General features: G+C 62.0%; 1 protein-coding gene across 1 annotated transcript in view; it reads left to right on the forward strand.

Annotated features, from left to right (window-relative positions):
• Positions 1-354: 354 nt before the first annotated feature.
• Positions 355-25,925, forward strand: part of VWC2 (von Willebrand factor C domain containing 2) — a 59,918-nt gene continuing 34,347 nt past the window's right edge. Inside the window, exons 1-3 of the mRNA XM_066353971.1 lie at positions 355-727; positions 1,938-2,739; positions 24,756-24,885. Coding sequence (XP_066210068.1) covers positions 2,041-2,739; positions 24,756-24,885 — 829 coding nt within the window. The 5' untranslated portion in view covers positions 355-727; positions 1,938-2,040. The remainder of the gene's footprint in view (positions 728-1,937; positions 2,740-24,755; positions 24,886-25,925) is intronic.

Consider the following 25,925-nt stretch of genomic DNA (forward strand, 5'->3'; position numbering starts at 1 on the left):
TGAGAAGGTCTGAGAGTGAGTGAGCGAGAAACCGAAAAGGAAGGAAGGAGAATGGCAGCCTCGGCCAGGCTGGGGGCTGGCAGCGGAGTGGGGGGCGCAGCCGCGCGCGAGAGTGACAGGTAGGTTGTGCCTTCAGGAAGGGGCGCAAGCGGGCGGGGGGGGGGGAGGGGTTCCCCCAACCCTCGGGCAGCGCCGGCCGCCGCGGCGGAGGGAGCCGGGAGCACGCGGGAGGCGGCTGCGGCAGGCGAGACCAGCGCGCAGTCTCCCAGGCCGGCCTCGGTGCCACTCGCCCGCCCGCCGGGCTCCGGGCGTCTTCTCCGCCTCTGACGCGGCGCGGCTGCCCGGCATGTCGGCTGCCTGGTCTGGAGACCGCCCTGAGCCTGCGGGAAAGGAGGAGCGAGGTCCGGCTGGGGCTGTCCCAGGGCGCGCTCCGTCGCGGAGACGCGGGGACGAGACCCGGGGTTGAGCCGCGGAGGGCGGCGCGGGCACTGACGCTGGTTGGGGCAGCCAGTGCCGGCCGCCGGCAGCGCGATGAACAAGCCCGCGGAGACGCCCTAGCCGGGTGCACGCGCCAGGCGGAGCGCGCAGGTGGAGCTGCGCTCTCCGCCGCGCGCTAGGCGCGGGTCCTCCGCCGCCCGGAAGATGGGTGCTGGTGCCCCAGGGCCGCGCCCTCCGCTGCTGCCTCCACGCCCGCGAGCCCAGGTTCTGACCGGCGCCTTGCGATCATGTATGTAGGCTGGGGCGCCCGTCCCCGGGGGTGAGGGGGTGCATGTTGGGTGTCCGTGCCCTGGGCAGTCTTCAGCCTCCCTGCAGTTCGGGAGGAGCTCCCCCGCCCCCCAAGTTTGTAAATACGATTCGCTCCGGGCGGAGGTTCCCTGGGCCGGGGCTGGGAGTGAGCCGAAAGCACGAATGACGGGAGCCCTCCTGGAGTTCGGGGAAGGCGGAGGGACACAACCGGAGCGCTCCGAATTGGAGGAGCGGGGTTGGAAGGGGAGGTAAGGGTGGAGGGCTTGCTCGCACCCTGCGGCGTCTAGGCTTCTCTGGGGCCCCTTTGGACGACAGAAACTTTGGGCTCTAGAAAGGCTTTGGAGACGGGGTGAGTGAGAGGGACTCGCCCCTGCCTTGCGCCCTCCATCCCAGCCTCCCCCAGAGCACACTTCAGCGCTGCCCTCTGACTTGAAGCTGTACCCCCCTGATCCCTTCCTGGGTAAAAAGCAATTAGGAGACTTAGCGCTGCGGCCCGCGCGGGGGTCTCTCATCGCCCCCCGAGTGGCTGGGCAGCCGGCTGGGCGCAGTAGACAGTGGGGGAGCCCAGCCTTCGGAATTCCCAACCCCACCACCAGGGGTGGTCGGGGACACGCTTCCGGGCAGGGGGTCCGGGGAGGAAGGCGGGAAGCGGCGTCTGCTCCCCGCACCGGAGACGTTTGAAAAGTTGTTGGAAATGAGTCATGGGGTCCTAGCAGCTTTGTTTAACCCCCTCTGGTCCCTGGGGGTGTTTCCTGCACGGTCGTGCGCTTCCAGGTCCTCGGCAGAATTCTCCATTTGGTAACCGTTGAGAATGCGTGGCCAGGACCTAGGGAGGGGCAGTCAGGGCGCCCGAATCCTATGGCTCTGACGGGACTTGCCGGTGGGGAGAGGCGGTTGAATGCAGGCCGGGCTTGCGGCTTTCCCGCGGCTCGGCCGCCCGCCCTAGGCCGTCTCCACCGCCCATCACGACTACGTGAGAAACACTGCGGCGAGTGTCTCTCTGCAACTTCGCTTCCTGGTGTGTCTCCACGAGTCGTGATGTCTACGAAGCCCGGCCGGACACGCGGCCCCCGCCCTCGCGGTCCCGCCCGTTCCTCCAGGGCGCTGCGGGAGCCGGGCCGCGCGGGGCCGGGTGGGGGCCGGGCGCGCGCGGGCCGCGGGGCTCAGCTGTGCTGCTGTTCTCTCCACAGGGACGGCGGCTCCCGGCTGGCGGCGGCGCGCCCCCGGGCCGTGAATGCGACTCGCCCCTCCGCCGCGCTCCCCGCCCGCCCGCCCGCCGGGACGTGGTAGGGGATGCCCAGCTCCACTGCGATGGCAGTTGGCGCGCTGTCCAGTTCCCTCCTGGTCACCTGCTGCCTGATGGTGGCTCTGTGCAGCCCGAGCATCCCGCTGGAGAAGCTGGCCCAGGCGCCGGAGCAGCCGGGCCAGGAGAAGCGCGAGCACGCGTCTCGGGACGGCCCGGGGCGGCTGAGCGAGCTCGGGCGCCCGGCGAGGGACGAGGGCGGCAGCGGCCGGGACTGGAAGAGCAAGGGCGGCCGCGGGCTCGCCGGCCGGGAGGCGTGGAGCAGGCAGAAGCAGGCCTGGGCCGCCCAGGGCGCGGGCACCAAGGCCGGAGACCTGCAGGTCCGGCCCCGCGGGGACACCCCGCAGGAGGGTCCCCCGGCCGCCGCCGCCGCCCAGGACTCGGCCGGCCCGGACCCCACGCCCGCCACGGAACCGCCCGAGGAGTACGCGTACCCGGACTACCGCGGCAAGGGCTGCGTGGACGAGAGCGGCTTCGTGTACGCCATCGGGGAGAAGTTCGCGCCCGGCCCGTCGGCCTGCCCGTGCCTGTGCACCGAGGAGGGGCCGCTGTGCGCGCAGCCCGAGTGCCCGCGGCTGCACCCGCGCTGCATCCACGTCGACACGAGCCAGTGCTGCCCGCAGTGCAAGGAGAGGAAGAACTACTGCGAATTCCGGGGCAAGACCTACCAGACTCTGGAGGAGTTCGTGGTAAGAGGCGAGCGCCCGCGGGCGACTTTGCACCTCCCAGGAAGGGGCCAGACCGCCCCGAGCGCTGTGCGCCCCCACTGTGGACAAGAGGCGCTCTCCACGCCCCCCTAGCAGCTCCTCTCTCTGTCAGTGCAGAGGTGATCGTCTCCACCAGTGTGGCCTCTCCACTCTCATCCCTTTTGTCTTCCCTGGGAGAGGGTTTCCTTGCAGGGAAGGGGCTGGCCCGGCCCCTCCTGCGAGCTGTACCTCTCTCACTAATTCACTGCTCCTCGTTTAAAAGCTCAGCCTGGTTTCAAACGCGGGGTGATTTGCCCCTTCCCTTTGGGGTATATTCTTAAGCTAGTAGCCAGTGAAGGGTCCAAACCACTTCCCTAGGTTCTGTGTTGGGGTGTCGGGCACATGTTCTAAAAAGAAGGAAAAGGAAGTGCTTGCTCATTGGATTTCAAAGCATAATGGTCGGCGAAAACAAGAAGCCGGTTCATGGGTAAAGCATGCTTTATTTTAGACGGGCACTTGCAGAAATATTAAAGTACACCTGTCACCTTCTGAATGCCTGCCGTGTGCCAGGCGCGACAGGGTCGGTTTTTCAAACCGACGTTAACTTAGTTAACCGCTCCAGCCTTCCAGGAGAACTTCAATCCACGTCCTGCCTGGACTTGGCCCCTGGACCCGGAATGCCAGAGATTTCCTGGGCAGCAGAGAGACCGAGAGAGCCCCCAAAGCTGTTCAGGAAAAACAGGTGGGAGGAACCCATAGCCACTGAGAAATAGGGACTCAGCATGTACCCAGGATAGGAGTGCCTGTAAGAGGTTTAGGATTAAATTCCTGGGCATTGTGGGACAGAAGATCTATGGATGGCGTACACAGTGTAGGAAGAACTTCGGGGATTTAGAGTTAAGAAACATGAGTTTCCAGCCCTGGCCGGTTGGCTCAGTGGTAGAGCGTCGGCCTGGCGTGCGGAAGTCCCGGGTTCGATTCCCGGCCAGGGCACACAGGAGAAGCGCCCATTTGCTTCTCCACCCCTCCACCGCACTTTCCTCTCTGTCTCTCTCTTCCCCTCCCGCAGCCAAGGCTCCATTGGAGCAAAGATGGCCCGGGCGCTGGGAATGGCTCCTTGGCCTCTGCCCCAGGCGCTAGAGTGGCTCTGGTCACAACAGAGCAATGCCCCGGAGGGGCAGAGCATCGCCCCCTGGTGGGCAGAGTGTTGCCCCTGGTGGGTGTGCTGGGTGGATCCCGGTCGGGCACATGCGGGAGTCTGTCTGACTGTCTCTCCCCGTTTCCAGCTTCAGAAAAATACAAAAAAAAAAAAAAAAAAAAGAAAAGAAACATGAGTTTCCATTCTGGCTTTGCAACTAATGAGTCACATGACAGGGACACAGCACCCGTCTCCTCTGGGCTTCATTGTCTCACCTGTAAAGTAAGGGGCTAAGCTACCTCTAAGGCTCATGGGAGCTGATGCCCTAACTCACAGTTTATCCTCACGCTTCTGGGCTTGAACCCCTGGAGAAGCCAAGAAAAGTTTGGTGAGGAACTCATAGGAACCAGGCCCCCCCTGGCCACACACTTGGGTAAGTCAGGAACCCTGCCCTCAAAACGCTCCCTGAGAGATTTCAGTTTATAAGAAAATCGAAGTGTTCGTATATAATCTAAGAATTATAGCAAAAACATGTGGTTAGTTTTAAAACTGTTAATATTTATGACTGCGCTCTATGGAGTTGCATAGTTATTTCTTAAAATTGTCCAGTGACGTAGGCTGAGGTATGATTCGCATCTTGATCTGAAACACCCAGACACACGACAAAGTGGACATTGATTGACCCTGACATCCCAGCTAGAAGGGAGGCTTCACACTTCTGTTTAATAATTCACAGCCTGGGGCTCGGTGGCATGAGGCTGCCTTTGGGGAGGGACTCCTGTTCTCAGAACTGGTCCATAGGTAGAGTGGGTGTCAAACCCTGGAGATGGGAGATGGTGGCAGCCGAAGGGAGATGGGGAAGGTCACCGTCCCGGGAAGCATTAAAGGGCCTAGGTTTAGAGGATGAACTGTATCTCTCATCTCCGAGTGACTCTGCGTTCCTAACTTCCGTCCAGTCATTACCGGCGAGCTGTGAGGATGTACCTGGGAGGAATGTTGGAAAGCGGCTCCAGGTTTTCGCGCTACGCCTGCTCCTACAGTGTGCACAGCTGTGTGTGTGTGTGTGTGTGTGTGTGTGTGTGTGTGTGTGTGTGTGTGTTTGGTGCTGTTCATTTCTGTTAGCACTGGGAACGTTTCCATGCATTAGTGTGGCTCTGGATGAGCCAGTGTCGGTGTTTCTGTTTTCTTCCACGTCAAGAAAGGATGTTTCCTCAGGTGACGGAAGAATGAGTGCAGACGGGGCTCGGGTCAGCTGCGAGCACAAGGGGCCGGTGGGTGGTTGGTGCTGAGCACCAGGGCCCGTCGCCGTCCACAGGCTTGCTCTGGGGTTCCCGGGCTTCAGAGGGAAAGACTGTAGCCCTGGTTTGTATCATAACACAGAGTGCATGGGAAACGGAGAAGGGGATGCATTTCCGGTCTGAAATGCTGGTTGGGGCACAATCAGGTCAAGCTGGCAACTCTGTTTCTCCTCGGGAGGAAGGAGAGAAAGGGGGCGGGGCTCCTCCGGATCTCTTTAACTGGGTGGAGCTTAAGTAGTCTGTTTTCTGCATCCTGAGAGAGAAGAGGTCTTGTTGTCCACTGTGGGTCTGCAGTGACTGGCAGAGGGAACCCCAGCTCCTGCCCTGTGCCTGGTCCCTGCTTCTTGTCCTTTCAGTGGACACATCTCTGTGTACTGCCTTCTCTGCCCGGGTTTCTCTGTATTCCAAACCTGTCTTTCCCCCTCTCTGCTCGTTCCTGACTCCCCCCCCCTCCCCCGTGCAACTCCCATCTCTTGCATCCTGGTTGACCTAAGCCAGCTGTCAGCAGAAGACCTCGCGCATGTTTCAACAACATGTCATGAAGCGGCTAATAATAATTAGAGTAATATTCCCATTCACCCAGGATGTCTGCAATTTAGTTTGTATCAAGTCCGGAGAAGAATACCTTTCCTTGTAGAATTTTCTCCGCTGCCTCTCAAATTATACCATGTGTCCTGTTCTTTACCTTGTATCTGCCGGCATCCAACTGTGAATGAGGGAGTCTGCTTGTTGCTTTGAATTACTTATAAATGAGTGGTGTTTTCATGTGCTGTCTGCTTCCTAGGGTGATTCCTTCACACCGCCGGGCATCACAAAGCACCGTGGACCAGGTGCCTTAAACAACAGAAGTGGGTTGTCTCATGGCCCCGAAGGCTGGGGGATGAGCTCAAGGTGTGGGCAGCGCTGGTTTCTCCCAAGCCCTGTCTCCTCCAGTAGACCGCCGTTTTGCCCTGTGTCCTCTCCTGGTCATCCCTCTGGGCGTGTCTGCGTCCTCATTTCCTTTTGTTTTCTTTTTTTTTTTTTTTGGTGACAGAGACGGACAGATAGGGACAGACAGACAGGAAGGGAGAGAGATGAGGAGCATCAATTCTTCCTTACAGCACCTTAGTTGTTCGTTGATTGCTTTCTCATATGTGCCTTGACCAGGGGCTACAGCAGACCGAGTGACCCTTTGCTCAAGCCAGTGACCTTAGGCTCAAGCCAACGACCATGGGGTTTCGAACATGGGTCGTCCATGTCCCAGTCTGACGCTCTATCCACTGTGCCACCAGCCTGTTCAAGCCTCATCCCCTTTTCTTATAAGGACACCAGTCAGGTTGGATTGGAGCCAGTTTATACGACCTCATTTTAGCTTAATTACCTCTGTAAAGACCCTGTCTCTAAATACAGTCGCGTTCACATTCAGTGGTATCGGGTGTTAGGACTTCAGCATATGAATTTGGGAGGGTGGACACAGTCCGGCCTGTAACATAGGGCGTCCGTGACCATGGTTGACCTCATCAGCATGCGCCCCAATTTCATAAAAGGAATGTGGTCTGTGAGGGCGAATCAGTCAGCGTGACTGGGGGTGTTGATGGAGGGGACGCGGGGGCCGTGGCGATGGAGAGGACGCGGGGGCCGTGGCGATGGAGGGGACGCGCGGGCCGTGGCGACGGGGGGGGGGGGGACTCGGGGGCCGTGGCGAGGGGGGGGGACGCGGGGGCCGTGGAGACGGGGGGGGGGGAGGCGGGGGCCGTGGAGACGGGGGGGGGGGGACGGGGGGGCCGTGGCGACGGGGAGGGGCGCGGGGGCCGTGGCGACGGGGGGGGGGGGACGCGGGGGCCGTGGAGACGGGGGGGGGGAGGCGGGGGCCGTGGAGACGGGGGGGGGAGGCGGGGGCCGTGGCGACGGGGGGGGGGACGCGGGGGCCGTGGCGACGGGGGGGGGGGACGCGGGGGCCGTGGCGACGGGGGGGGGGACGCGGGGGCCGTGGAGACGGGGGGGGAGGCGGGGGCCGTGGAGACGGGGGGGGGGACGCGGGGGCCGTGGCGACGGGGAGGGGCGCGGGGGCCGTGGCGACGGGGGGACGCGGGGGCCGTGACGACGTGGGGGATGCGGGGGCCGTGGCGACGGGGGGGACGCGGGGGCCGTGGCGACGGGGGGGACGCGGGGGCCGTGGAGACGGGGGGGGGGGACGCGGGGGCCGTGGCGACGGGGGGGGGCACGGGGGCCGTGGCGACGGGGGGGGGGACGTGGGGGCCGTGGCGACGGGGGGGGGGGGCGCGGGGGCCGTGGCGATAAACTACCTGCCCGACACACAGAACTGAGCAGCCCCCGTCAGCGCTCTGATCCATCGGTTCCGTTCTGAGCGCCACTCTGGGGACGTGTGACTTACACTCTTGGGTCCTTGTGTCGCGCATCACTAACGGGCGACTCGGACAAGCTCCACTGAGCAGTGTTTAATTCACCCCCGATGACTACCAAGCAGGCCAGCAGTAAGTGGAATTGGAAACTCATTCATAGAAGAAATTATTCCATTTTGAGCAAGGAAAGCCATTGTACCCCCCTGCCCCCCCCACAGTGGGTCCCCCGGTCCCCTGTGGGAGAGTGACAACAGAAATGGGGCCTGCCAGCTCTGTCTCGGTGTCTTATAGAACCTCACGGCGTGTACGTGGCTCCCTGTGATAAGGCCGTGCGGAGTGAGTGAAACTTGGCGTGGCTCTGCTGTTGGCCGGTGGTATCCAGGCTGCCGTGTGTCCACACCGGCTATCGTAGCTGACCGGGAGCTCTGATTGGCAACGGTACAAGCCTTTGAAGAAAACAGAGAAAATGAATCATTAATACGTGCCTCTCGCAAGGCTCTCTCGCGAAGCCCGAGGGCAGCTGCTTTGGGACCCTCGAGGTGAACAAGCCCTCCCCTGTGGCTTCAGCGTCCGACTTCCGACCTGACCCTGTCTCCAAATCCCATTTCCAGAAGTGTATGAATGAAAGAAAGAAAGAAAAAAAAAAACTTGACGTGAAGTTTGGAATGAGAGGCTGCATCTAAACCAGGGGTCCCCAAACTACGGCCCGCGGGCCGCATGCGGCCCCCTGAGGCCATTTATCCGGCCCTCGCCACACTTCTGGAAAGGGCACCTCTTTCATTGGTGGTCAGTGAGAGGAGCATAGTTCCCATTGAAATACTGGTCAGTTTGTTGATTTAAATTTACTTGTTCTTTATTTTAAATATTGTATTCGTTCCCGTTTTGTTTTTTTACTTTAAAATAAGATATGTGCAGTGTGCATAGGGATTTGTTCATAGTTTTTTTCTTAGTCCGGCCCTCCAACAGTCTGAGGGACAGTGAACTGGCCCCCTGTGTAAAAAGTTTGGGGACCCCTGGTGTAGACAGACCTCTACCGCCCTGACGATCAGGAGCCAACGGAGAGGAAGAAGCGACTCTGTACTTGCGAATGGCGGGAATCGACGTTGTGTGGGCTGAGGGGGCTTCGCGCAGGACAGTCCTGTGACGGTGGACCCCGGCCGCGTCGGGGCTCGAGCCGTTGTCAGGTTTATGTTCCTCTCAGTAAGCCAGTCTGATGCTGGTGCTGTGGCCGCCTCTGACTTCGCCTGGGTTCCGAGGAAGGTTTGGTGAATTCTGTGCTTCTCCGTGTCTGACCTCCGTGTCTTAAAGCCATTGAAAGAAGAACAATTAAGCAAACAAGACATAGTCTAGTTTCTCTGGACTTTTCAGATGGGTCCCTGACTCGGTGGGGGAAACACGACCTCAGTGACCGCCTGTGGTCGTGCTCAGCGCAGCCTTGGAGTGGCGGGCACCAAGGGGCAGATGCCACGCACGTTTGTCCTTCGGAATGGGAGGAAGGGGACCGATATGGATTCAGTGCCTGTATAGTTGACACATTTTTTTTAAATTTTTTTTGGTAATTTGCACATCAGACTGATGAGTTGGTGTTTTATTTTAAAGGGGAGAAAACTTAGGTTCAGATCAGTTAAGTGATTGGATCAAAGTCGTTGAGCTAGTCAGCGGTGGTGCTGGGATGTGAGCCCTATATAAAGCCTGTTGGGCTCTGAAAACGGCGGACTTCCGACCACACCCCCTCATTATACTTTCATGACCGTGTGGTGACGGCGTGGCGCTCTGTGCGTGGCTAAGAGAGAGAACTTCCGGTCCGCAGAGGAGGGGAGGCTCAGACCCGCTGGGAGCCCTTGAGCTACGTCCGTGTCCAGCCTACGCTGCGTCAGTCTGGCTAAGTGTTTATTCGTGTGGAGTTCTGTCCTCTTCGACTCAAGCCATCCAGGACGAAATGAGTCTCCGTGCCCTTCGACGTAGGAAACCTCGGGCTGTAATGAGAACGGAAGCGTTGGGTCCCGGGAGCTCCCCGAGGGTGAGAGCGAGGGAAATGACTCCAGTGGGCACTGGGTGGAGCACTAGCTCTCCGAAGAGTGGCCGAGCCCTTGGAGACTAACTAGCAGGCCCCCAGGGGGAGAGACGACCAGAGAGCCATCTCCAGCCCGAGGACCTGTTCTGATCGGCTCCCAGCACGTAAGACATTTATTGGATAAGCACAGGTATTTAACAAAGGAGAGGTTCAACATAAATACCCAGATTGCCCAATTGTTAAGAAAAAAGGGTTGATTCCCAGGTGGCCGCCATCCGCCAGGGCTGAGCCAGGCTGTCCCGTCAGAAGGACACTTGCTTTCCGACTGACCACATCCCCACTGGACGTGATTTGCCTGTGGTCATGTGGATGCGTGGCTTTGGAGTGTCTCTGCACAGGGAGAGGAAGTTCACCTTGGGAAACTGATGCCTTATGCAAAATCCTACAACCAGCTGGTAGGAGAGGAGGCTTAGGGACCACCCAGGCCCCTCCCCGGGGGTGTCAGGCCCCGCCCCTGGGGTGTGAGGCCCCGCCCCCGGGGTGTCAGGCCCCGCCCCCGGGGTGTCAGGCCCTGCCCCTGGGTTCTCAGGCCCTGCCCCCGGGCGTCAGGCCCCGCCCCTGGGGTGTGAGGCCCCACCCCCGGTTGTCAGGCCCCACCCCTGGGTTCTCAGGCCCTGCCCCCGGGCGTCAGGCCCTGCCCCCCCCCCCCCGTGTCAGGCCCCGCCCCTGGGGTGTGAGGCCCCGCCCCCGGTTGTCAGGCCCCACCCCTGGGTTCTCAGGCCCCGCCCCCGGGTGTCAGGCCCCACCCCCGGTTGTCAGGCCCCGCCCCTTGAGTTTGGGTGGAGAGTCAGCTAACAGCTTGAAGAACAGGAGGCTTTCCATCTAAAGACCTCGGTGGGTATCAGGCACTTGGTTCCAGTTCACCCCTGTGCCCTGGGCGGTTCTCAGAGCCTCCTTATTTTTCGGGGGTCAAGACTGGAGAGTGTCCTGCTTACTTGTCAGATGACCAGAAGTCAATGAGACGCAGCACGAAAGCAGTTCGAATCTGCACAGCTCCGCGCGAACGGGAGAGTTTTAAAAAGCCTGCCGCTGGCTCAGCGTGCATGTTGAGTTGCAACTGGGGGGTGGGGAGCGTCTAAACGGGAGACGTCTGCCCGCGAGCAAGCGTGGTGTTCGGTCTCCACAAGGACCCGTGGAGGCTGCCGTCTTTGGACAGCGGCTCAGCGGTGTTGTGTTTTCCTGCAAAATATTTCCTTCTCAGATGGTATCTCCAGATCAGGCAAGTTCTGAAATAAAAACATCGTTATTGCATTTGTTTATGGATCTGCCAGACCCTGGATGTGCTCCTGGAAATACAGGGACAAACCAGGTGCCCCCAGGTCCACGGGCAGTGCCCTGGGGTGTGGGGTGCGGGCAGGGGGCAGTGCCCTGGGGTGTGGGGTGCGGGCAGGGGGCAGTGCCCTGGGGTGTGGGGTGCGGGCAGGGGGCAGTGCCCTGGGGGATGGGGTGCGGGCAGGGGGCAGTGCCCTGGGGGGTGGGGTGCGGGCAGGGGGCAGTGCCCGGGGGTGTGGGGGCAGGGGGCAGTGCCCGGGGGTGTGGGGTGCGGGCAGGGGGCAGTGCCCTGGGGTGCGGGGTGCGGGCAGGGGGCAGTGCCCTGGGGGGTGGGGTGCGGGCAGGGGGCAGTGCCCGGGGTTGTGGGTGTGGGTGCGGGCAGGGGGCAGTGCCCGGGGTTGTGGGTGTGGGTGCGGGCAGGGGGCAGTGCCCGGGGGTGTGGGTGTGGGCAGGGGGCAGTGCCCTGGGGTGTGGGGTGCGGGCAGGGGGCAGTGCCCTGGGGTGTGGGGTGCGGGCAGGGGGCAGTGCCCGGGGGTGTGGGTGTGGGTGTGGGCAGGGGGCAGTGCCCGGGGGTGTGGGTGTGGGTGCGGGCAGGGGGCAGTGCCCTGGGGTGTGGGGTGCGGGCAGGGGGCAGTGCCCTGGGGTGTGGGGTGCGGGCAGGGGGCAGTGCCCTGGGGTGTGGGGTGCGGGCAGGGGGCAGTGCCCGGGGGTGTGGGGTGTGGGCAGGGGGCAGTGCCCTGGGGTGTGGGTGTGGGTGCGGGCAGGGGGCAGTGCCCGGGGGTGTGGGTGTGGGTGTGGGCAGGGGGCAGTGCCCGGGGGTGTGGGTGTGGGTGTGGGCAGGGGGCAGTGCCCGGGGGTGTGGGTGTGGGTGTGGGCAGGGGGCAGTGCCCGGGGTGTGGGTGTGGGTGTGGGCAGGGGGCAGTGCCCGGGGGTGTGGGTGTGGGTGTGGGCAGGGGGCAGTGCCCGGGGGTGTGGGTGTGGGTGTGGGCAGGGGGCAGTGCCCGGGGTGTGGGGTGCGGGCAGGGGGCAGTGCCCGGGGTGTGGGGTGCGGGCAGGGGGCAGTGCCCGGGGTGTGGGGTGCGGGCAGGGGGCAGTGCCCGGGGTGTGGGGTGTGGGCAGGGGGCAGTGCCCGGGGTGTGGGTGTGGGCAGGGGGCAGTGCCCTGGGGTGTGGGTGTGGGCAGGGGGCAGTGCCCTGGGGTGTGGGGTGCGGGCAGGGGGCAGTGCCCTGGGGTGTGGGGTGTGGGCAGGGGGCAGTGCCCGGGGTGTGGGTGTGGGCAGGGGGCAGTGCCCTGGGGTGTGGGTGTGGGCAGGGGGCAGTGCCCTGGGGTGTGGGTGTGGGCAGGGGGCAGTGCCCTGGGGTGTGGGGTGCGGGCAGGGGGCAGTGCCCGGGGGTGTGGGGTGCGGGCAGGGGGCAGCGGGAGGACTGTGCAGGGACTCAGCGGAGAGCCGCACACCCAGACCCCGTGGCTGTGGTTGTTTGTCAGTAAGTGGCAGAGAAATCCTTGGGCAGATGTCGGGGGCAGCAGACAAGCGTTTGTCTCAGACGGAGCGACTGCGAGTTGGACGGTGGCCGGCGCCCCCCGCAGCCATCCTTCACGGTCCAGTTCTGACCACGGAGCTGGAGTCCTCTGTGCTGCCGCTCTGTTCCCAGCCTGACACGCTGCCAGCTGGACCTCGCTTGGCATTCTATTTCTGTCGGGCCCTGGGGTGCAGCCAGGACACACAGTGCCTTTAGGATCTGCAGGAGAGGATGATGTCAGACGTCAGCCCGAGGCCCGGCGGGGTCTGTCGGAAGCCCTGGGCCTGGGGACGTGCCCGGGGATGGAGAATTCAGTTGCCGTGGGTCTCTGCACATTTCTTCTATGGCTGAGAAGCTTTTGCTCTGAACGTGAAGAAACCACCCCTTGCCTGGAAACGTGGAAGACCGATAACCCGAAACCCAGCCTGTGCAAAACCCTTGAAATCCTGGATAACTTAGACAATTCTTCTGGAAAGCACAGCTGAAATGGCCAAAAAATAGGAGACATCCCTGCCTCGAGGTGGAAGTCAGAACCCAGGGAGGAGAGTCGGCCTCACAGTGGCGGCGTCTGAGGGCTCCTGCTGACACCTAGAGCCTGGGTCCCCGGGACTCACAGCCCCACAAAGAGAGAACCAAGTCAGGTCAGCATGTCCACAAAGGAGCGGGGTGGACACACTGGCCCGGATGGGCCCGAGCCAGGCGCGGAGCTCGGAAAGGTTTTCTCTGAATGGGTTGCTGTCACCAGGGCATCTGCCCAGACCCACGCTTCTCTGACTGGCCCAAAACATCCACTGGGGATCACCTTGTCTCAAGGGGTCCCAGGCTGCTCCCTGACGAAGCAAACGCCCTCAGCCTGAGTGCACCCTTCACCCGGCCTGCAAGGAACCCCCCCACACACCAGCAGCGTTCCAGGGAATCGGATGATAGAATAAAATTACACACAAGAACCCCAAAGGGCTTCGTCACCAAGAGTCCGTGGAGACAAGCGGTCAGATCAGACCCAGACGTGGGGCATGAACAGGAATATTGAATATGCGTGAAGAATCCCACTTCAGAAGAAGACGTGGGTGAGCAACCCAGGTGTGTCCAAGACACGAGTCAGCCGTGAGCAAGCGGCAGCCGGAACCCATCCACGTGAATGCTCTGACCACTGCGTTCCTGTCCAGGCGGGAGGGTTGGAATGTGAACTAGATCAAGAGTAGACATGGGCCCTGGCCGGTTGGCTCAGTGGTAGAGCGTTGGCCTGGCGTGCGGGGGACCCGGGTTCGATTCCCGGCCAGGGCACACAGGAGAAGCACCCATTTGCTTCTCCAACCCCCTCCTTCCTCTGTCTCTCTCTTCCCCTCCCGCAGCCAAGGCTCCATTGGAGCAGAGATGGCCCGGGCGCTGGGGATGGCTCCTTGGCCTCTGCCCCAGGCACTAGAGTGGCTCTGGTCGCGGCGGAGCGATGCCCCGGAGGGGCAGAGCATCACCCCCTGGTGGGCAGAGCATCGCCCCTGGTGGGCGTGCCGGGTGGATCCCGATCGGGCGCATGCGGGAGTCTGTCTGACTGTCTCTCTCCGTTTCCAGCTTCAGAAAAATACAAAAAAAAAAAAAAAAAAGAGTAGACATGACTGAGGGAAGTCGCAGGTCGGGTGGAGAACATGGTGGCATGCGGGCACAGGGAGGGAGACAGGAGGAGCTGTTCCGATACTTGGAGAACGGGGGGTGGGGGGGGAGTCCCCAGGGGCATCAGATGAGCATTCCGAGAGAGAACGATGAGGGAACGGGGGAGAAATGGAGAGCCGGGATCCGAGACCTTCTTCCGGTTGCAAGACCACTCTGTTCTAATTCAGGAATCCCACGGACTCCTCCGGGAAGACACACGAACACGGACCCACTCCTGCCGGGTCGCCCTGAGGGTGCGGGACACTGCAGGCCAAAGGAAGGTTTTCAGAGCAGCCGGAGAGGAAAGCCGGGGTCCAGCAGAACCCCAGGAAGTAGGTCGTCCGCCCACGTCTCGTCCACAGGAGAGAACCCCAGACCGCAGGGGAGCGTCCTCACAGGACAAAGAGGAGAGGAGCGTGCCTCCCGCGTGTGTCTGCGGCACCGCTGTCTGTCAGGAGCTCAGGAGTGAGCCCCGGAACGGAGAGCGTACCCCCAAGGACCCGCTCCTGGAAGAACTGACGGAGCCGACCCGTGAGACGCAACTGGCCAGAAGGAGGAGGACCTGGGAAGTCAAGTCACGGAGCCGGGAAGGAAGGGAACGAAACCTGTTGTTCAACAGAGCAGAGGAGTGGGGATCCTCAGCTGGGGCCTGGCAGGGGGCATCGGGCGACATGAGCGGACATTTTTGGGTGTTATAACTGCGGGGGGGGGGGTCGGGGATGTTACTGACATCTGGTGGGTGACAAACCTGCTGCTGAGACCCACAGGGTACAGAGCCGCCCCCCACCCCCAGGCTCAGTGTCAGAGGAGTGCTGGTGGTGAAACCCGGCTGGACGGGGTCTGCCTGGTGGTGGTGACTCACCGGAGGTGGACCTGATGTCTCTGTGCTTTGCAGACGTGAGTTATAACTGGAACTGGAATTGAGAAGATGAGCTTTAAACAAACACGACATCCCGTTAAGTACAACTTTCCCATGGTTTTTTTTTTTTGGGGGGGGGAGAAGTTATCGCTGGGGGTGGCTCAGCTTTAGTGGAAGTCGTGGGATAGGTGAACACCCTCAGAGGCGCCTCCTGATGTCCAGGGTCGCTGGTCCCAGCTGCCACCGGGCTCCCGTCGGCCCTGGGTGACGGCGCCCGCGCCTCCCTAGTAAACTGCAGAGCGCGTCACTGTGGCGCTCTCCTCTCCCTCGCTTCTCAGCAATGCCCGTGGCTCCCCGGGGAGCTCAGAAATGACCGGTGACGTCAGCTCTCCCGGACGGGCAGTCCCTCCGGATTGCTCCCTGGCTTTCGGCACCGGCCGACACCCTACGTACGTCATCTCACATCGTATATATTTAATTTTTTTTTCCTTTCATTTTTTTCTGAAGCTGGAAACAGGGAGAGACAGTCAGACAGACTCCCGCATGCGCCCGACCGGGATCCACCCGGCACGCCCACCATGGGGCGACGCTCTGCCCACCAGGGGGCGATGCTCTGCCCCTCGGGTGTCGCTCTGCCGTGACCAGAGCCACTCTAGCACCTGGGGCAGAGGCCACAGAGCCATCCCCAGCGCCCGGGCCATCTTTGCTCCAATAGAGCCTTGGCTGCGGGAGGAGAAGAGAGAGACAGAGAGGAAAGTGCGGCAGAGGGGTGGAGAAGCAAATGGGCGCTTCTCCTGTGTGCCCTGGCCGGGAATCGAACCCGGGTCCTCCGCACGCTAGGCCGACGCTCTACCGCTGAGCCAACCGGCCAGGGCCACATCGTATATATTTATACTTTCCTCGTCCTGCTTGAAAAACAGCTCCCTTACATCTTACTTTCAAATCTCACTCTCTTTTTTTTGAAAAGGGAGCTCGGTGTTTTTGTTTTAGGAGGCTTGGAACAGATAACACACACAATTAGCATCAAGCAAGTCCCAAGGCATACTTGTTAATTTCTGGTAAGGTGTCAGGAGCTGTAACTCGGCTCCTGGCCACACTCCTGCGCTGTTGACAGCTATGTTCCGGGGACACAAGGCCCTTGGCCCGCGGACAGGCTGCCCTGAGCGCCTTGGCCTCGACCCGCTGGGAGGTTAGCCGTGCCGTCACGCGTGCAGAAATGTCAGCAGCAGGAAGGTTGGGGGAGAAAGGATTCTGACAGGCCGCTGCCTTTCCTGGGGCCTGTGAGGAGCAGGGACCGCCGGTGGCCTGAGGGATAAACTGTGCTCTGGCTCCAGTCTCTCAGCTCGGGTCCCCTCCCGCTGGTAGCAGAGCTCCCCCTGGCTCCCAGCGCCCTCCAGGCGTTCGAGGAAATCAGTGCATCTTGCTCCTCGGTGGGTGACAGCGAGGGGCAACTCACACGATTTCTTGGCCAGCTCTTGAGGACCAGGCCGCCTGCGTGTCTCAGTGTGGATCAAGCTGGGTCCCTTCCTTCTGAGTGGACCTGGCAGTGACCGGAACAGCCCCCGTGGAAAGAGGCTGCATGAATTTCAGAATGTGTGGGAAGACGCTCTGCTTCCACAGGAAGCGTGAGGCCCAAGGCGGGAGCCAGCAGTGCCCGCCCCCTGGGCCCGGCTGGCCGTGGTCCAGCTCTCACCGGGCAGTTGGGGACTGATGCGTCCTGAAGGGGAGTGTCAGCAAGAAGTCAGGCTCTGACCTCAGACTGCGTCCAGACAGGCGCGTCCACATAGCCGCTTGGTAGCCGGGGACTGTCAGCCCTGTTCCTGGAGCCGGCCTGGCCTTGGGCAAAGGACACTGACCTACTCCGTTGGTCATCTTCTTTACTCCCTGCTTAAGATGACCAGTATTACTGACATCTCAAGTGAAGAATGTTAAAGGGAGCCGCTTGGTTTTCTTTTCTTCTGGTGTGTGTGTGTGTGTGTGTGTGTGTGTGTGTGTGTGTGTGTGTGTCTGTGTCTGTGTTTTAGGAAGAGCTGTGCATATCCATCTCAATGTGTTCTTTTTCTACTTTGCCGCAGTCCCCACACTCTCTATTACTGCACCAAGTTCCCTGTCCTGTTTTCTGATTTGCTGAGTTCCTGAGAAAATTTGGATTTGGGATTCCCAAGAGAGCCGACCCTCACGTCACACCCTCACACCCATTTTTTAAAGGCCTACTCTGTGCAAAATGTTTAATTTTAATCATTTACTTATTGAGTGAAAATCAAGCCTCTGTTTCTTCCAAGTATGGCTTATTTTTCATTCTGGACTCTTAATTCTAGAACAGGTGGGTTTAGATCTTCCCATTTTATTTTATTTTTTTTAACATGAGGAGTTTGTCTTTTTTTTTCTTCTTCTTCCTAAGTCTGGCCCATATAGGTATGCCCGGTTGACGTCACCTTCCTTCTGTTAAGGGATTAAATTAGGAGCCTGTGAGTGAGAAAAGTATTCAAGTAACTACACCAAAATCTCAACATCACCCACGTTTCCAAGGTGGGAGGAGAGACAACCCTTCCCTGCTTTGGACCCAGCGTCCAGGGCTGACCCCTGAGTCTGGCTGCGTAGGTCTGTGGTCAGCCAGCTGCTCCCCAGACTCCCCCACTCTCTCTGTCCCTCTCTGTTTGCAGCCGGCCAGGGTGTGGAGGTCGGGGGCTGGCCCATCGTGGGCACACAGCTGATGCGACTGCAGAAATAGAGGTGCGGGCGGCGTCTTCGTCACCTCGGGCCGCCGTGACAGATGGCGGAGGCTTGGGTGGCTCAAACCACAGGAACTTACTTCTCACCGTCCTGAAGCTCAAGGTCGGGGGCTCTGCTGAGGACCCTCGCCGTCTGCACTGTGTCTTCACGTGGTGGGGAGGAAGCTGAGTGAGCTCCTGTCTCCTCCTCCTCTTGTAAAGGGCACTAATCCCAGCCTGAGGGCCTCACCCTCAGGACTTCCTCGGGCTCTAACGACCTCCCAGTGACTCCACCTGCAAATACCGTCCCGTCCCGTTGGGGGTTAGGGGCTTCAGCAGATGAGTTTTCCGGAGACACGACCCCTCAGTGCCCAGCAGGAGGCCGGTGTGTTTTGACGGCATGGGATCTGACCGTACCGTGTCGGGCGGACACGTCTCCGGGATGCTGACCGGGTCTGCGTCTCCAGCCCAGGGGAGCCACCCTCCTCCTCATCCCAGCTGGGCAGCTGCTCGCTGCCGCGTCAGATGGGGCCAGCACGCCCCACCTGCGTCCGCCCCTCCTAAGCGAGCTCCTGCACCGTCGACATTCATCCGAGGGACCCCCCCCTCCCCAGAGGGTTTGTGATTTAGGAGATGGGGGGGGAGGGTCTTACCTCCATCCAGCTAAACCGTCAGGAAGGCAGAGCGACTCTCTGGGAGGAGAAGGCGGCCGCGCAGGGCGGGGTGTCAAACGTTTTATACTGTTCATCTGTCCCCTGGTAAGCGGCTTGTTTTCTTCCTGAGACTGGAAGCTTGACAGCTTCTGGGGACAGTCCTTAATTAAGTCCCTTTGTGCGCAAATCCATCCCCTGACAGGGAAGGGGAAGACGGAGGGAAACAAAAGAACCGTTCTGAGGCGCACAGGACGCAGAGGTTCTGTGGCTGCGCGGCTGGGTGGTGGTGGAGGGGCGGGTCACTCTGCAGTGGAGGAGAGAGAGCACGGAGGGGCACGCAGGGGTCTGTGGCTGCGCGGCCAGCAGCTCCGGGAGGTGACTGGGTGGTGGTGGAGGGGCGGGTCACTCTGCAGTGGAGGAGAGAGAGCACGGAGGGGCACGCAGGGGTCTGGGGCGCCCCAGACTCCCCCCTGAGGGAAGGAGGACGACCAGACAGCACTCGGAGCCTCGACAATGAGGGCTGCTGGGCCGGTGTCCCCTTGTCCCCGCGGGACCCGCTGCTTTGGGTTTGGAGACAGAGCTCTGAGGTGCCGCGGGCTCCTTTGTTAAGACAGTTTCAGGTCAGGAGCCGGAAGCAGGTCTGCGGAAAGATGTAGCCCCAGACGACTGCTGGAAAGAAAACCGTGACCGGCCTTGCGTCCCCCAGGGTCCCTGCATTGCAGGTGGTCAGGAGGGGCTGGCCACGGGGGGAGGGGGGTGTGTAGACCAGGACGTATCTGTGAGGACAGCGCCCGGGTGGCCCGGTGGTCTGGCCAGACCCTGGGTCCAGGCTGCCGCCCGGGCTGGCTGTGAGGATGCCTGGCCCTCCCCCAGACCTGTGGGTGGTGGTGGTGACGGGTGGGGGGGTCACCCCGTAGTTTTTCAACTCGGCTCCTGCTTATTTCTCCAGCTCTAAAGTCACACCGCCCCAGGCTATCAGAAGCTCGTGGTGTCCCTAGAGGGGACTTCCTGGCGTCCCTGTAGGCGCACCGGGCTGAGGGTGGCGCTGGGCTCTTCGGAGAGGTAGGCTCCACAGCTGGAAAGGGCACTTCCGCCATCTGGTGACAAGACTGTGACATGGACTTCGGGAGGCTGCTTGTCCTGGGGTGTTTGTTGAAGGGTGTGTGTTGTCTGTGCCTCTGATCACGTGTTTCCCAACCTGAGGTCGCGGGAGGGACCACCCCACGGGGCTAACTGCGCACCCACCCTGGGACCGGACGCGTCCTTCAGGGGCTAGAGCGGCCCCTGTGGTTGTGGACGGCACTTGTTCTGACCAGCTTAGAGCCCCTGGGTTTCGTTGGGGCGTCTCCATCTCCTGGGGTCGTAGGAGTCTTGCTGCTTTGGGGCAGTGACTCAGCATGTCAGGGTCTCCCCAGCCCGCGAGACACCCCACATCTTCATCCTCCCACATTGGCGCCGGGAAGAACCCCTGTAGCCCTCACGGCCCCGGGAGAGGGACCCTGTCCCCATGGCATCTGCTGCGTCTCCCTGAGCACCCCCTTCCGCCCGCCGGGATGGAGCAGGGTCCCCGAGCTACGGTGTGGCAGGTCCCCCGCAGCCTGGGGCCCCTTGTACTGTGTCCTGAGGCTGCTGTCCTGCTGCGCGCCCCCCCCCCCCCCGCCGGGATGGAGCAGGGTCCCCGAGCTACGGTGTGGCAGGTCCCCCGCAGCCTGGGGCCCCTTGTACTGTGTCCTGAGGCAGTTGTCCTGCACACCTTTGCAGCCTCTGGTGTCAGGGCGGCCTCTGCTCTTGGCAGCCTCCCTGCCCCCACCCACTGAGGACCGCTGGTCCTCCAGCCGCAAGGCCCAGGGCTTCTTCCCACGCCGTCCGCTGCCCCGGGGAGGAACCCGCTCTCTGTGGGGCCTCTGCTTGTCTCGATGGCTGTCCCTTCCTGGCCTGCCACCATCCTCACCACCAGATGCCAGTTTCATTCCTTTTCTGTCATTCCAAACAAGAGCGGCAGCTTTGCCTCCACATTCCCACTGGGCACACAGCTCAGCGAGCCTCCATCCACCACACCCACCTTCCCTCTGGTCCCTCCTTCATACCTCACGTCGCTGCCCCCGACCGGCCTGGGCACAGACGTGAGCGCCTTGGGCGTCCTTGAGCGCTCAGGATCCTGTGAGGCAGCGACTCTGGGACTGGTCAGCGGAGGGTGGAGGGGTTGATGAGGGGACCAGGAAGGCTGTTCCTGCTGTCCCCATGTCCACACCTTCCATCTCCCGTCCTGGGATTCAGAAGGAGTTTGTTGTTTGAGGACGTAAGGGAGCGTGAGTCCTCAGCTGCCGTAGCTGTTCGGTGAAAACACTGCCCAGCACAGGAGGACAGTTAGAAAACACGGAACGGGCAGAGCCCGGCCTGACCGCTCCGCAGGCCCCGGACGCGGTGGCTGCAGAATCTTGAAATTCCGCTCTCCGACCCTGGGCTGTGCCTCCCGCGGCTCAGTTCCCACGGGCTCCCTGCCCTGAAGTCACCGCGTGAGCCTGCGCGCCGTGCACGCGCCTCCGTCTCCCCCTCCGTGTGCGGACCCAGCGCAGAACCTGAACTGGACCCCTCTCACCGCAAGGATTTCCTGCCCTCCCTGCCCTGCGTGGCTCTGTAGGGGGCGCCGCGCAGCCCTCCCCGAAGGGGGTTTTATTGGCGGCGTTGCTCACCACGTCCGCCCGAGGGGCGGTCAGCTCTCCAGTCCTTCCGGCCACTTCTTCCTCCGCTGGGTCGGCACTTAGCCACCGGGCGCTGCTCGATCACCGTGATCGCCGTAGCAAACACGGATGTGAGGGAGACGGGGCTCCGGCCCTTGTGTGGGTCACACTGAATGTGGGACGGGCTGCAGCCCTTGCGTGGGTCACACTGAATGTGGGACGGGGGCTCCGGCCCTTGTGTGGGTCACACTGAATGTGGGACGGGGGCTGCGGCCCTTGCGTGGGTCACACTGAATGTGGGACGGGCTGCAGCCCTTGCATGGGTCACACTGAATGTGGGACGGGGGCTGCGGCCCTTGCGTGGGCCACACTGAATGTGGGACGGGGGCTCTGGCCCTTGCATGGGTCACACTGAATGTGGGACGGGCTGCAGCCCTTGCGTGGGTCACACTGAATGTGGGACGGGGGCTGCGGCCCTTGCGTGGGTCACACTGAATGTGGGACGGGGGCTGCGGCCCTTGCGTGGGTCACACTGAATGTGGGACGGGCTGCGGCCCTTGCGTGGGTCACACTGACTGTGGGACGGGGGCTGCGGCCCTTGCGTGGGTCACACTGAATGTGGGACGGGCTGCAGCCCTTGCGTGGGTCACACTGAATGTGGGACGGGGGCTCTGGCCCTTGCGTGGGTCACACTGAATGTGGGACGGGGGCTGTGGCCCTTGCGTGGGTCACACTGAATGTGGGACGGGGGCTGCGGCCCTTGCGTGGGTCACACTGAATGTGGGACGGGGGCTGCGGCCCTTGCGTGGGTCACACTGAATGTGGGACGGGCTGCAGCCCTTGCGTGGGTCACACTGAATGTGGGACGGGGGCTCCAGCCCTTGCGTGGGTCACACTGAATGTGGGACGGGCTGCAGCCCTTGTGTGGGTCACACTGACTGTGGGACGGGGGCTGCAGCCCTTGCGTGGGTCACACTGAATGTGGGACGGGCTGCAGCCCTTGCGTGGGTCACACTGAATGTGGGACGGGGGCTGTAGCCCTTGCGTGGGTCACACTGAATGTGGGATGGGGGCTCCGGCCCTTGCGTGGGTCACACTGAATGTGGGACGGGGGCTCTGGCCCTTGCGTGGGTCACACTGAATGTGGGACGGGGGCTCCGGCCCTTGCGTGGGTCACACTGAATGTGGGATGGGGGCTCCGGCCCTTGCGTGGGTCACACTGAATGTGGGATGGGGGCTCCGGCCCTTGCGTGGGTCACACTGAATGTGGGACGGGGGCTCTGGCCCTTGCGTGGGTCACACTGAATGTGGGACGGGGGCTCCGGCCCTTGCGTGGGTCACACTGAATGTGGTGGCCCCTCACCTGCAGATGGGGGTTGGGGTGGGGTTCTGAGTGTCAGAGACCCTGTGCTCCATCCCGGCCGGTGCACTTGGAGGAGCTCAAGGCATCTCGGGACTTCAGGAGTTTGGAAGGAGAGAGAGGGAGGGGGAAGAAAGTCCAGTGTCCGTCCTTGTGTTCACGGGACTCTTGTTCGTGTCCTTGCAAAGTCTCAACAGCGTGGGGGGTTAGACAAGTAACAAAACGTCTCAGCTGCTGGAAGAAACAGAGAAGTGGGGGGTGGGAGGGAGTTATTTGGTGTCGAATCCTTTCACCTGAGAAGGGTCCATGCTGAAGTCCACTCGCTCTTAGTCTCCAGGTCTGAGCTGATCTCATCCACGAAACCATCGCGGTTACTTGGGAAATGGCTCCGGGATTGTCTTGTCTCCCGTTTGACCCCGAGGACGCCCGGTGTCCTCCTGCGGCCACCAGGAGAGACTCATTAGGCAGGGTGGGGTTCATGGCTCCCACGCCGGTGGCCCCCCGGTAAAGAGCTCCAGGTCGAAAGTGCGGGGGGGAGGGTCGCTCTTCAGGATTCAGGTGACCCAGGCCAGGGCCTTTTCTGGCAGCACAGAGCAGGAGGACGTGTCTGTCTGTCCGGGCTGGAGTTGAGAAGAGCCGGCTGGTGTCCCCGGGTAGGTGGGCTCCCGGCGGTGTGAGGGGAGAAGCTGGAGAGGCCAGGTGGCGCTCCGGGACCCAGACAAGAGCGGGGTTCACATTCACCCTGCGGTGTAAACGCGTGGAGGCGGCCCCAGCTCCACTGGTGTTGACACCAGAGGAGGAAGGGTTTGAACTGGATCTAAAACGAGAAGGAGCCCATTACAACTGGTGAGCCCGCCCCGGGAGCGAGGGCTGGAGGGCACGGCGTGTGGGCTCTGCCGGTGGCGCTGGTGTTGCCGAGGGGCAGCTGGCATTTCTCTGCCCACTAGGTGGGGGCTGGCCCGGCGGTGAGGGGGTGAAGCCCGGTCAGTTACTGATCAGGACCAGACACCCAGGCAGGGGCCCAGGAGGGGGCAGTGGGTGGGGATTGGGGCCCCTCCAGCTCACAGGACTGGACACCGGAGGGTTCTGCTGTGTGACTCGGGTCCTGGGCAGAGGTCCCGGGAACCGTATTATTAGGTGGGAAGCTCTGACTTAGAACAAACGCCAGCCCCGTCCTGACTGCCCCCCAGAGGGGCTGTGCTCTGGGACCTGAGACACCTGCCTTCAAACACAGATCGAACTGTTGCTTTGTGAAACGGCCGCCGTCCGGTGGAGGTCTCGGTTCCCGTCTGGGAACACTGTGTAGGCAGAAGGGAACCCGTGCGTGCCGTGGGTGTGTTCTCCCTGCCAGGGGCTGGTTGTGTCCGGGTGTGGTGCCTTCGTCACCTGGGGCCTCGCAGCCCAGGACTCACCGTCCCCTCGTCCCCACGGTCTGTAGAACCCACATTCCCGTGCTGCGGCTTCGGCTTGCTGGGTCCCACGTGCCGCTGCTGCTGCTCCGCCCTGGGTGAGCCCAGAGGGAAAACCACTCCTCCGGGGTTTCCCGGGAAAAGAAACACCCGTCACGCCCAGCCCGAGTGGCTGTGGGGGGGTGCGGTCGGCAGGGCACACACACCCTTTCCTGGAACGGCCATTAGGCTCGGTCGGAATGATCCGGAAGGGAGAGGCGGGACCGCTGGCCGCCCAGCGCAGGGAGGCTTGTTGCTGCCCAGTGTGTGGAAGACCACGGTCAGGCGGGGCGAGGGAGAGACGGCCCACTATGGAGCCCCTGCACGCCGCCACCAGGAACCCTGCCCCTTGTGAAGGGCGACCCCATGCAAGGTGCCTGCTGCCTCTGCGTGTCCGTTCCCGTGTCGGTCAACACGGCCAATCACGGTAGTCCGTGTGTCTGAGTTGCCCTGAGAGTTATCTGAGGGCGTGTTCAGACAGCGCCTGGCCGGGGGCCTGGCTCTGAGCAGTGTGCCTCAGTTTCCCAGTCCCTCGGGGCTGTCCCTTCATTTCCTGTCCACCGTTTTCCTCAGTCGAACGATGGAGGTGTTCTGGTTGGTTGGTTGGTTGGTTGGCCCGGATGGCGCTTGGCAGGGCTGCGGAGAAGGGACGTGTTCGCACGGTGAGCGGTTTGGCAGTAACTCAGTATGATGTGTTGTTGGTTTAATATTTAAACAGACAAACACCTTTCTTCCACAACCTCGATGTGCGAATCGGGAAAAGGCATTTCTGCACTTGGAGCTGAGTGGGGAGAAGAGGCCGGGGCCCCATCGGGTGGCTGCACCCCAGGGGACCCGCCCAACCCAGGACCTTGTGTTCACACTGCGAGCACCACTTGGCTGGGCACCTTTTACCATTTCTACATTCCTAGAACGCTGGGATGTCTTCCCAGACGTTTCAGGGGAGGGAAGACGTGAGTGTGGATGGTAAGGACGGTGGGCGTACCCCCTGACCTGACCGTGGGCCTGTGTTCCAGGTGTCTCCGTGCGAGAGGTGCCGCTGTGAGGCCAACGGGGAGGTGCTGTGCTCCGTGTCCGCCTGTCCCCAGACGGAGTGTGTGGACCCCGTGTACGAGCCGGACCAGTGCTGCCCCATCTGCAAAAACGGTAGGTGGACACCCCGTGGTGGTGTGTGGGGGGGCACCTCCAGGCCTCGCGCGCTCCAGGGCACACAGAGGACGTTGGATAGGCGAGCTGGCCTGTGCGTGTGCGCACGCCTCTGGGCCTCTGGGCCTCTGGGCCTCTGGGCCTCTGGGCCTCTGGGCCTCTGGGCCTCTGGGCCTGGGGGGCCGTCGGGAGCTGCTCTGCGGGAAGGCAGGGGCTCCCCTGTCTGTCTCAGCCCAGCTTTCATGGACCTGACGCGGTTCTTCGAGGAGAAATTCATTTTCCACCGTGGAGGAGCGTCCCGTATTTTAATTTAACTCTGTTTGCTCTTGCAAAGCAGTTCTCCGCTCTCCAAGACAAATCAAACATGCCGGCCGGGCTCGTTTGCTTTTCATTAGGAAGCGCATTAAAACTGGAAACATAATGGAATATTTTTCCATAAGCAAAGGAGGCAGGAAGAGAAACCCCTCTTTACTTCCGGCGAGAGCGCACGGTGGCCCGGGGCGCCCTCCGCTCTCCGCTCTCTGAGCAAGACAGGTGGCAGGACGCCCCAGGCGGCTGCTCACGAAGGCGGAGCGCTTCCTCCCCTGAGGGGCGAGAATGGCCTCTCGCCTGACGCCCTGTGCACCCACCGCCACGCCGCGCCTCTCGCGCTGTGAGAGGCAATGTGGTGAGGACTGAGTGTCCGGGGAGAAGGGACTTAAAGGTTAGGGCTCAGGAGGGCAGTGTGCACCCTGGGGAAGAGGTGACCATGGAGACAGGACCGTGTCTTCAAGTACGTGAGCGTCTTTCCCGGCCAGAGGGGGGGTGTTGGGACTCGTGGCAGAAGCCACCGCCCGGCTCAGAAGGGTGGGGAGCAGTGTCCTGGCCTGAGCATCGCGGCGATGGAACGGGCTCCCCTGTGGGGTCTTCTGCTCATCAGGGACGGGGTTGCCAGGCCAAGCTGGGTAGCCCTGTGGCCTGGGCGCTGGGAGGGGCAGGTGGCTCCTCGGGGCTGTTGTTCGTGCCCCGGATGCCTGAGGTTCTGCAGTCCTTCCTGCCCG

This window comes from Saccopteryx leptura, chromosome 12, assembly GCF_036850995.1.
Source record: "Saccopteryx leptura isolate mSacLep1 chromosome 12, mSacLep1_pri_phased_curated, whole genome shotgun sequence".
Taxonomy (NCBI): Eukaryota; Metazoa; Chordata; class Mammalia; order Chiroptera; family Emballonuridae; genus Saccopteryx; species Saccopteryx leptura.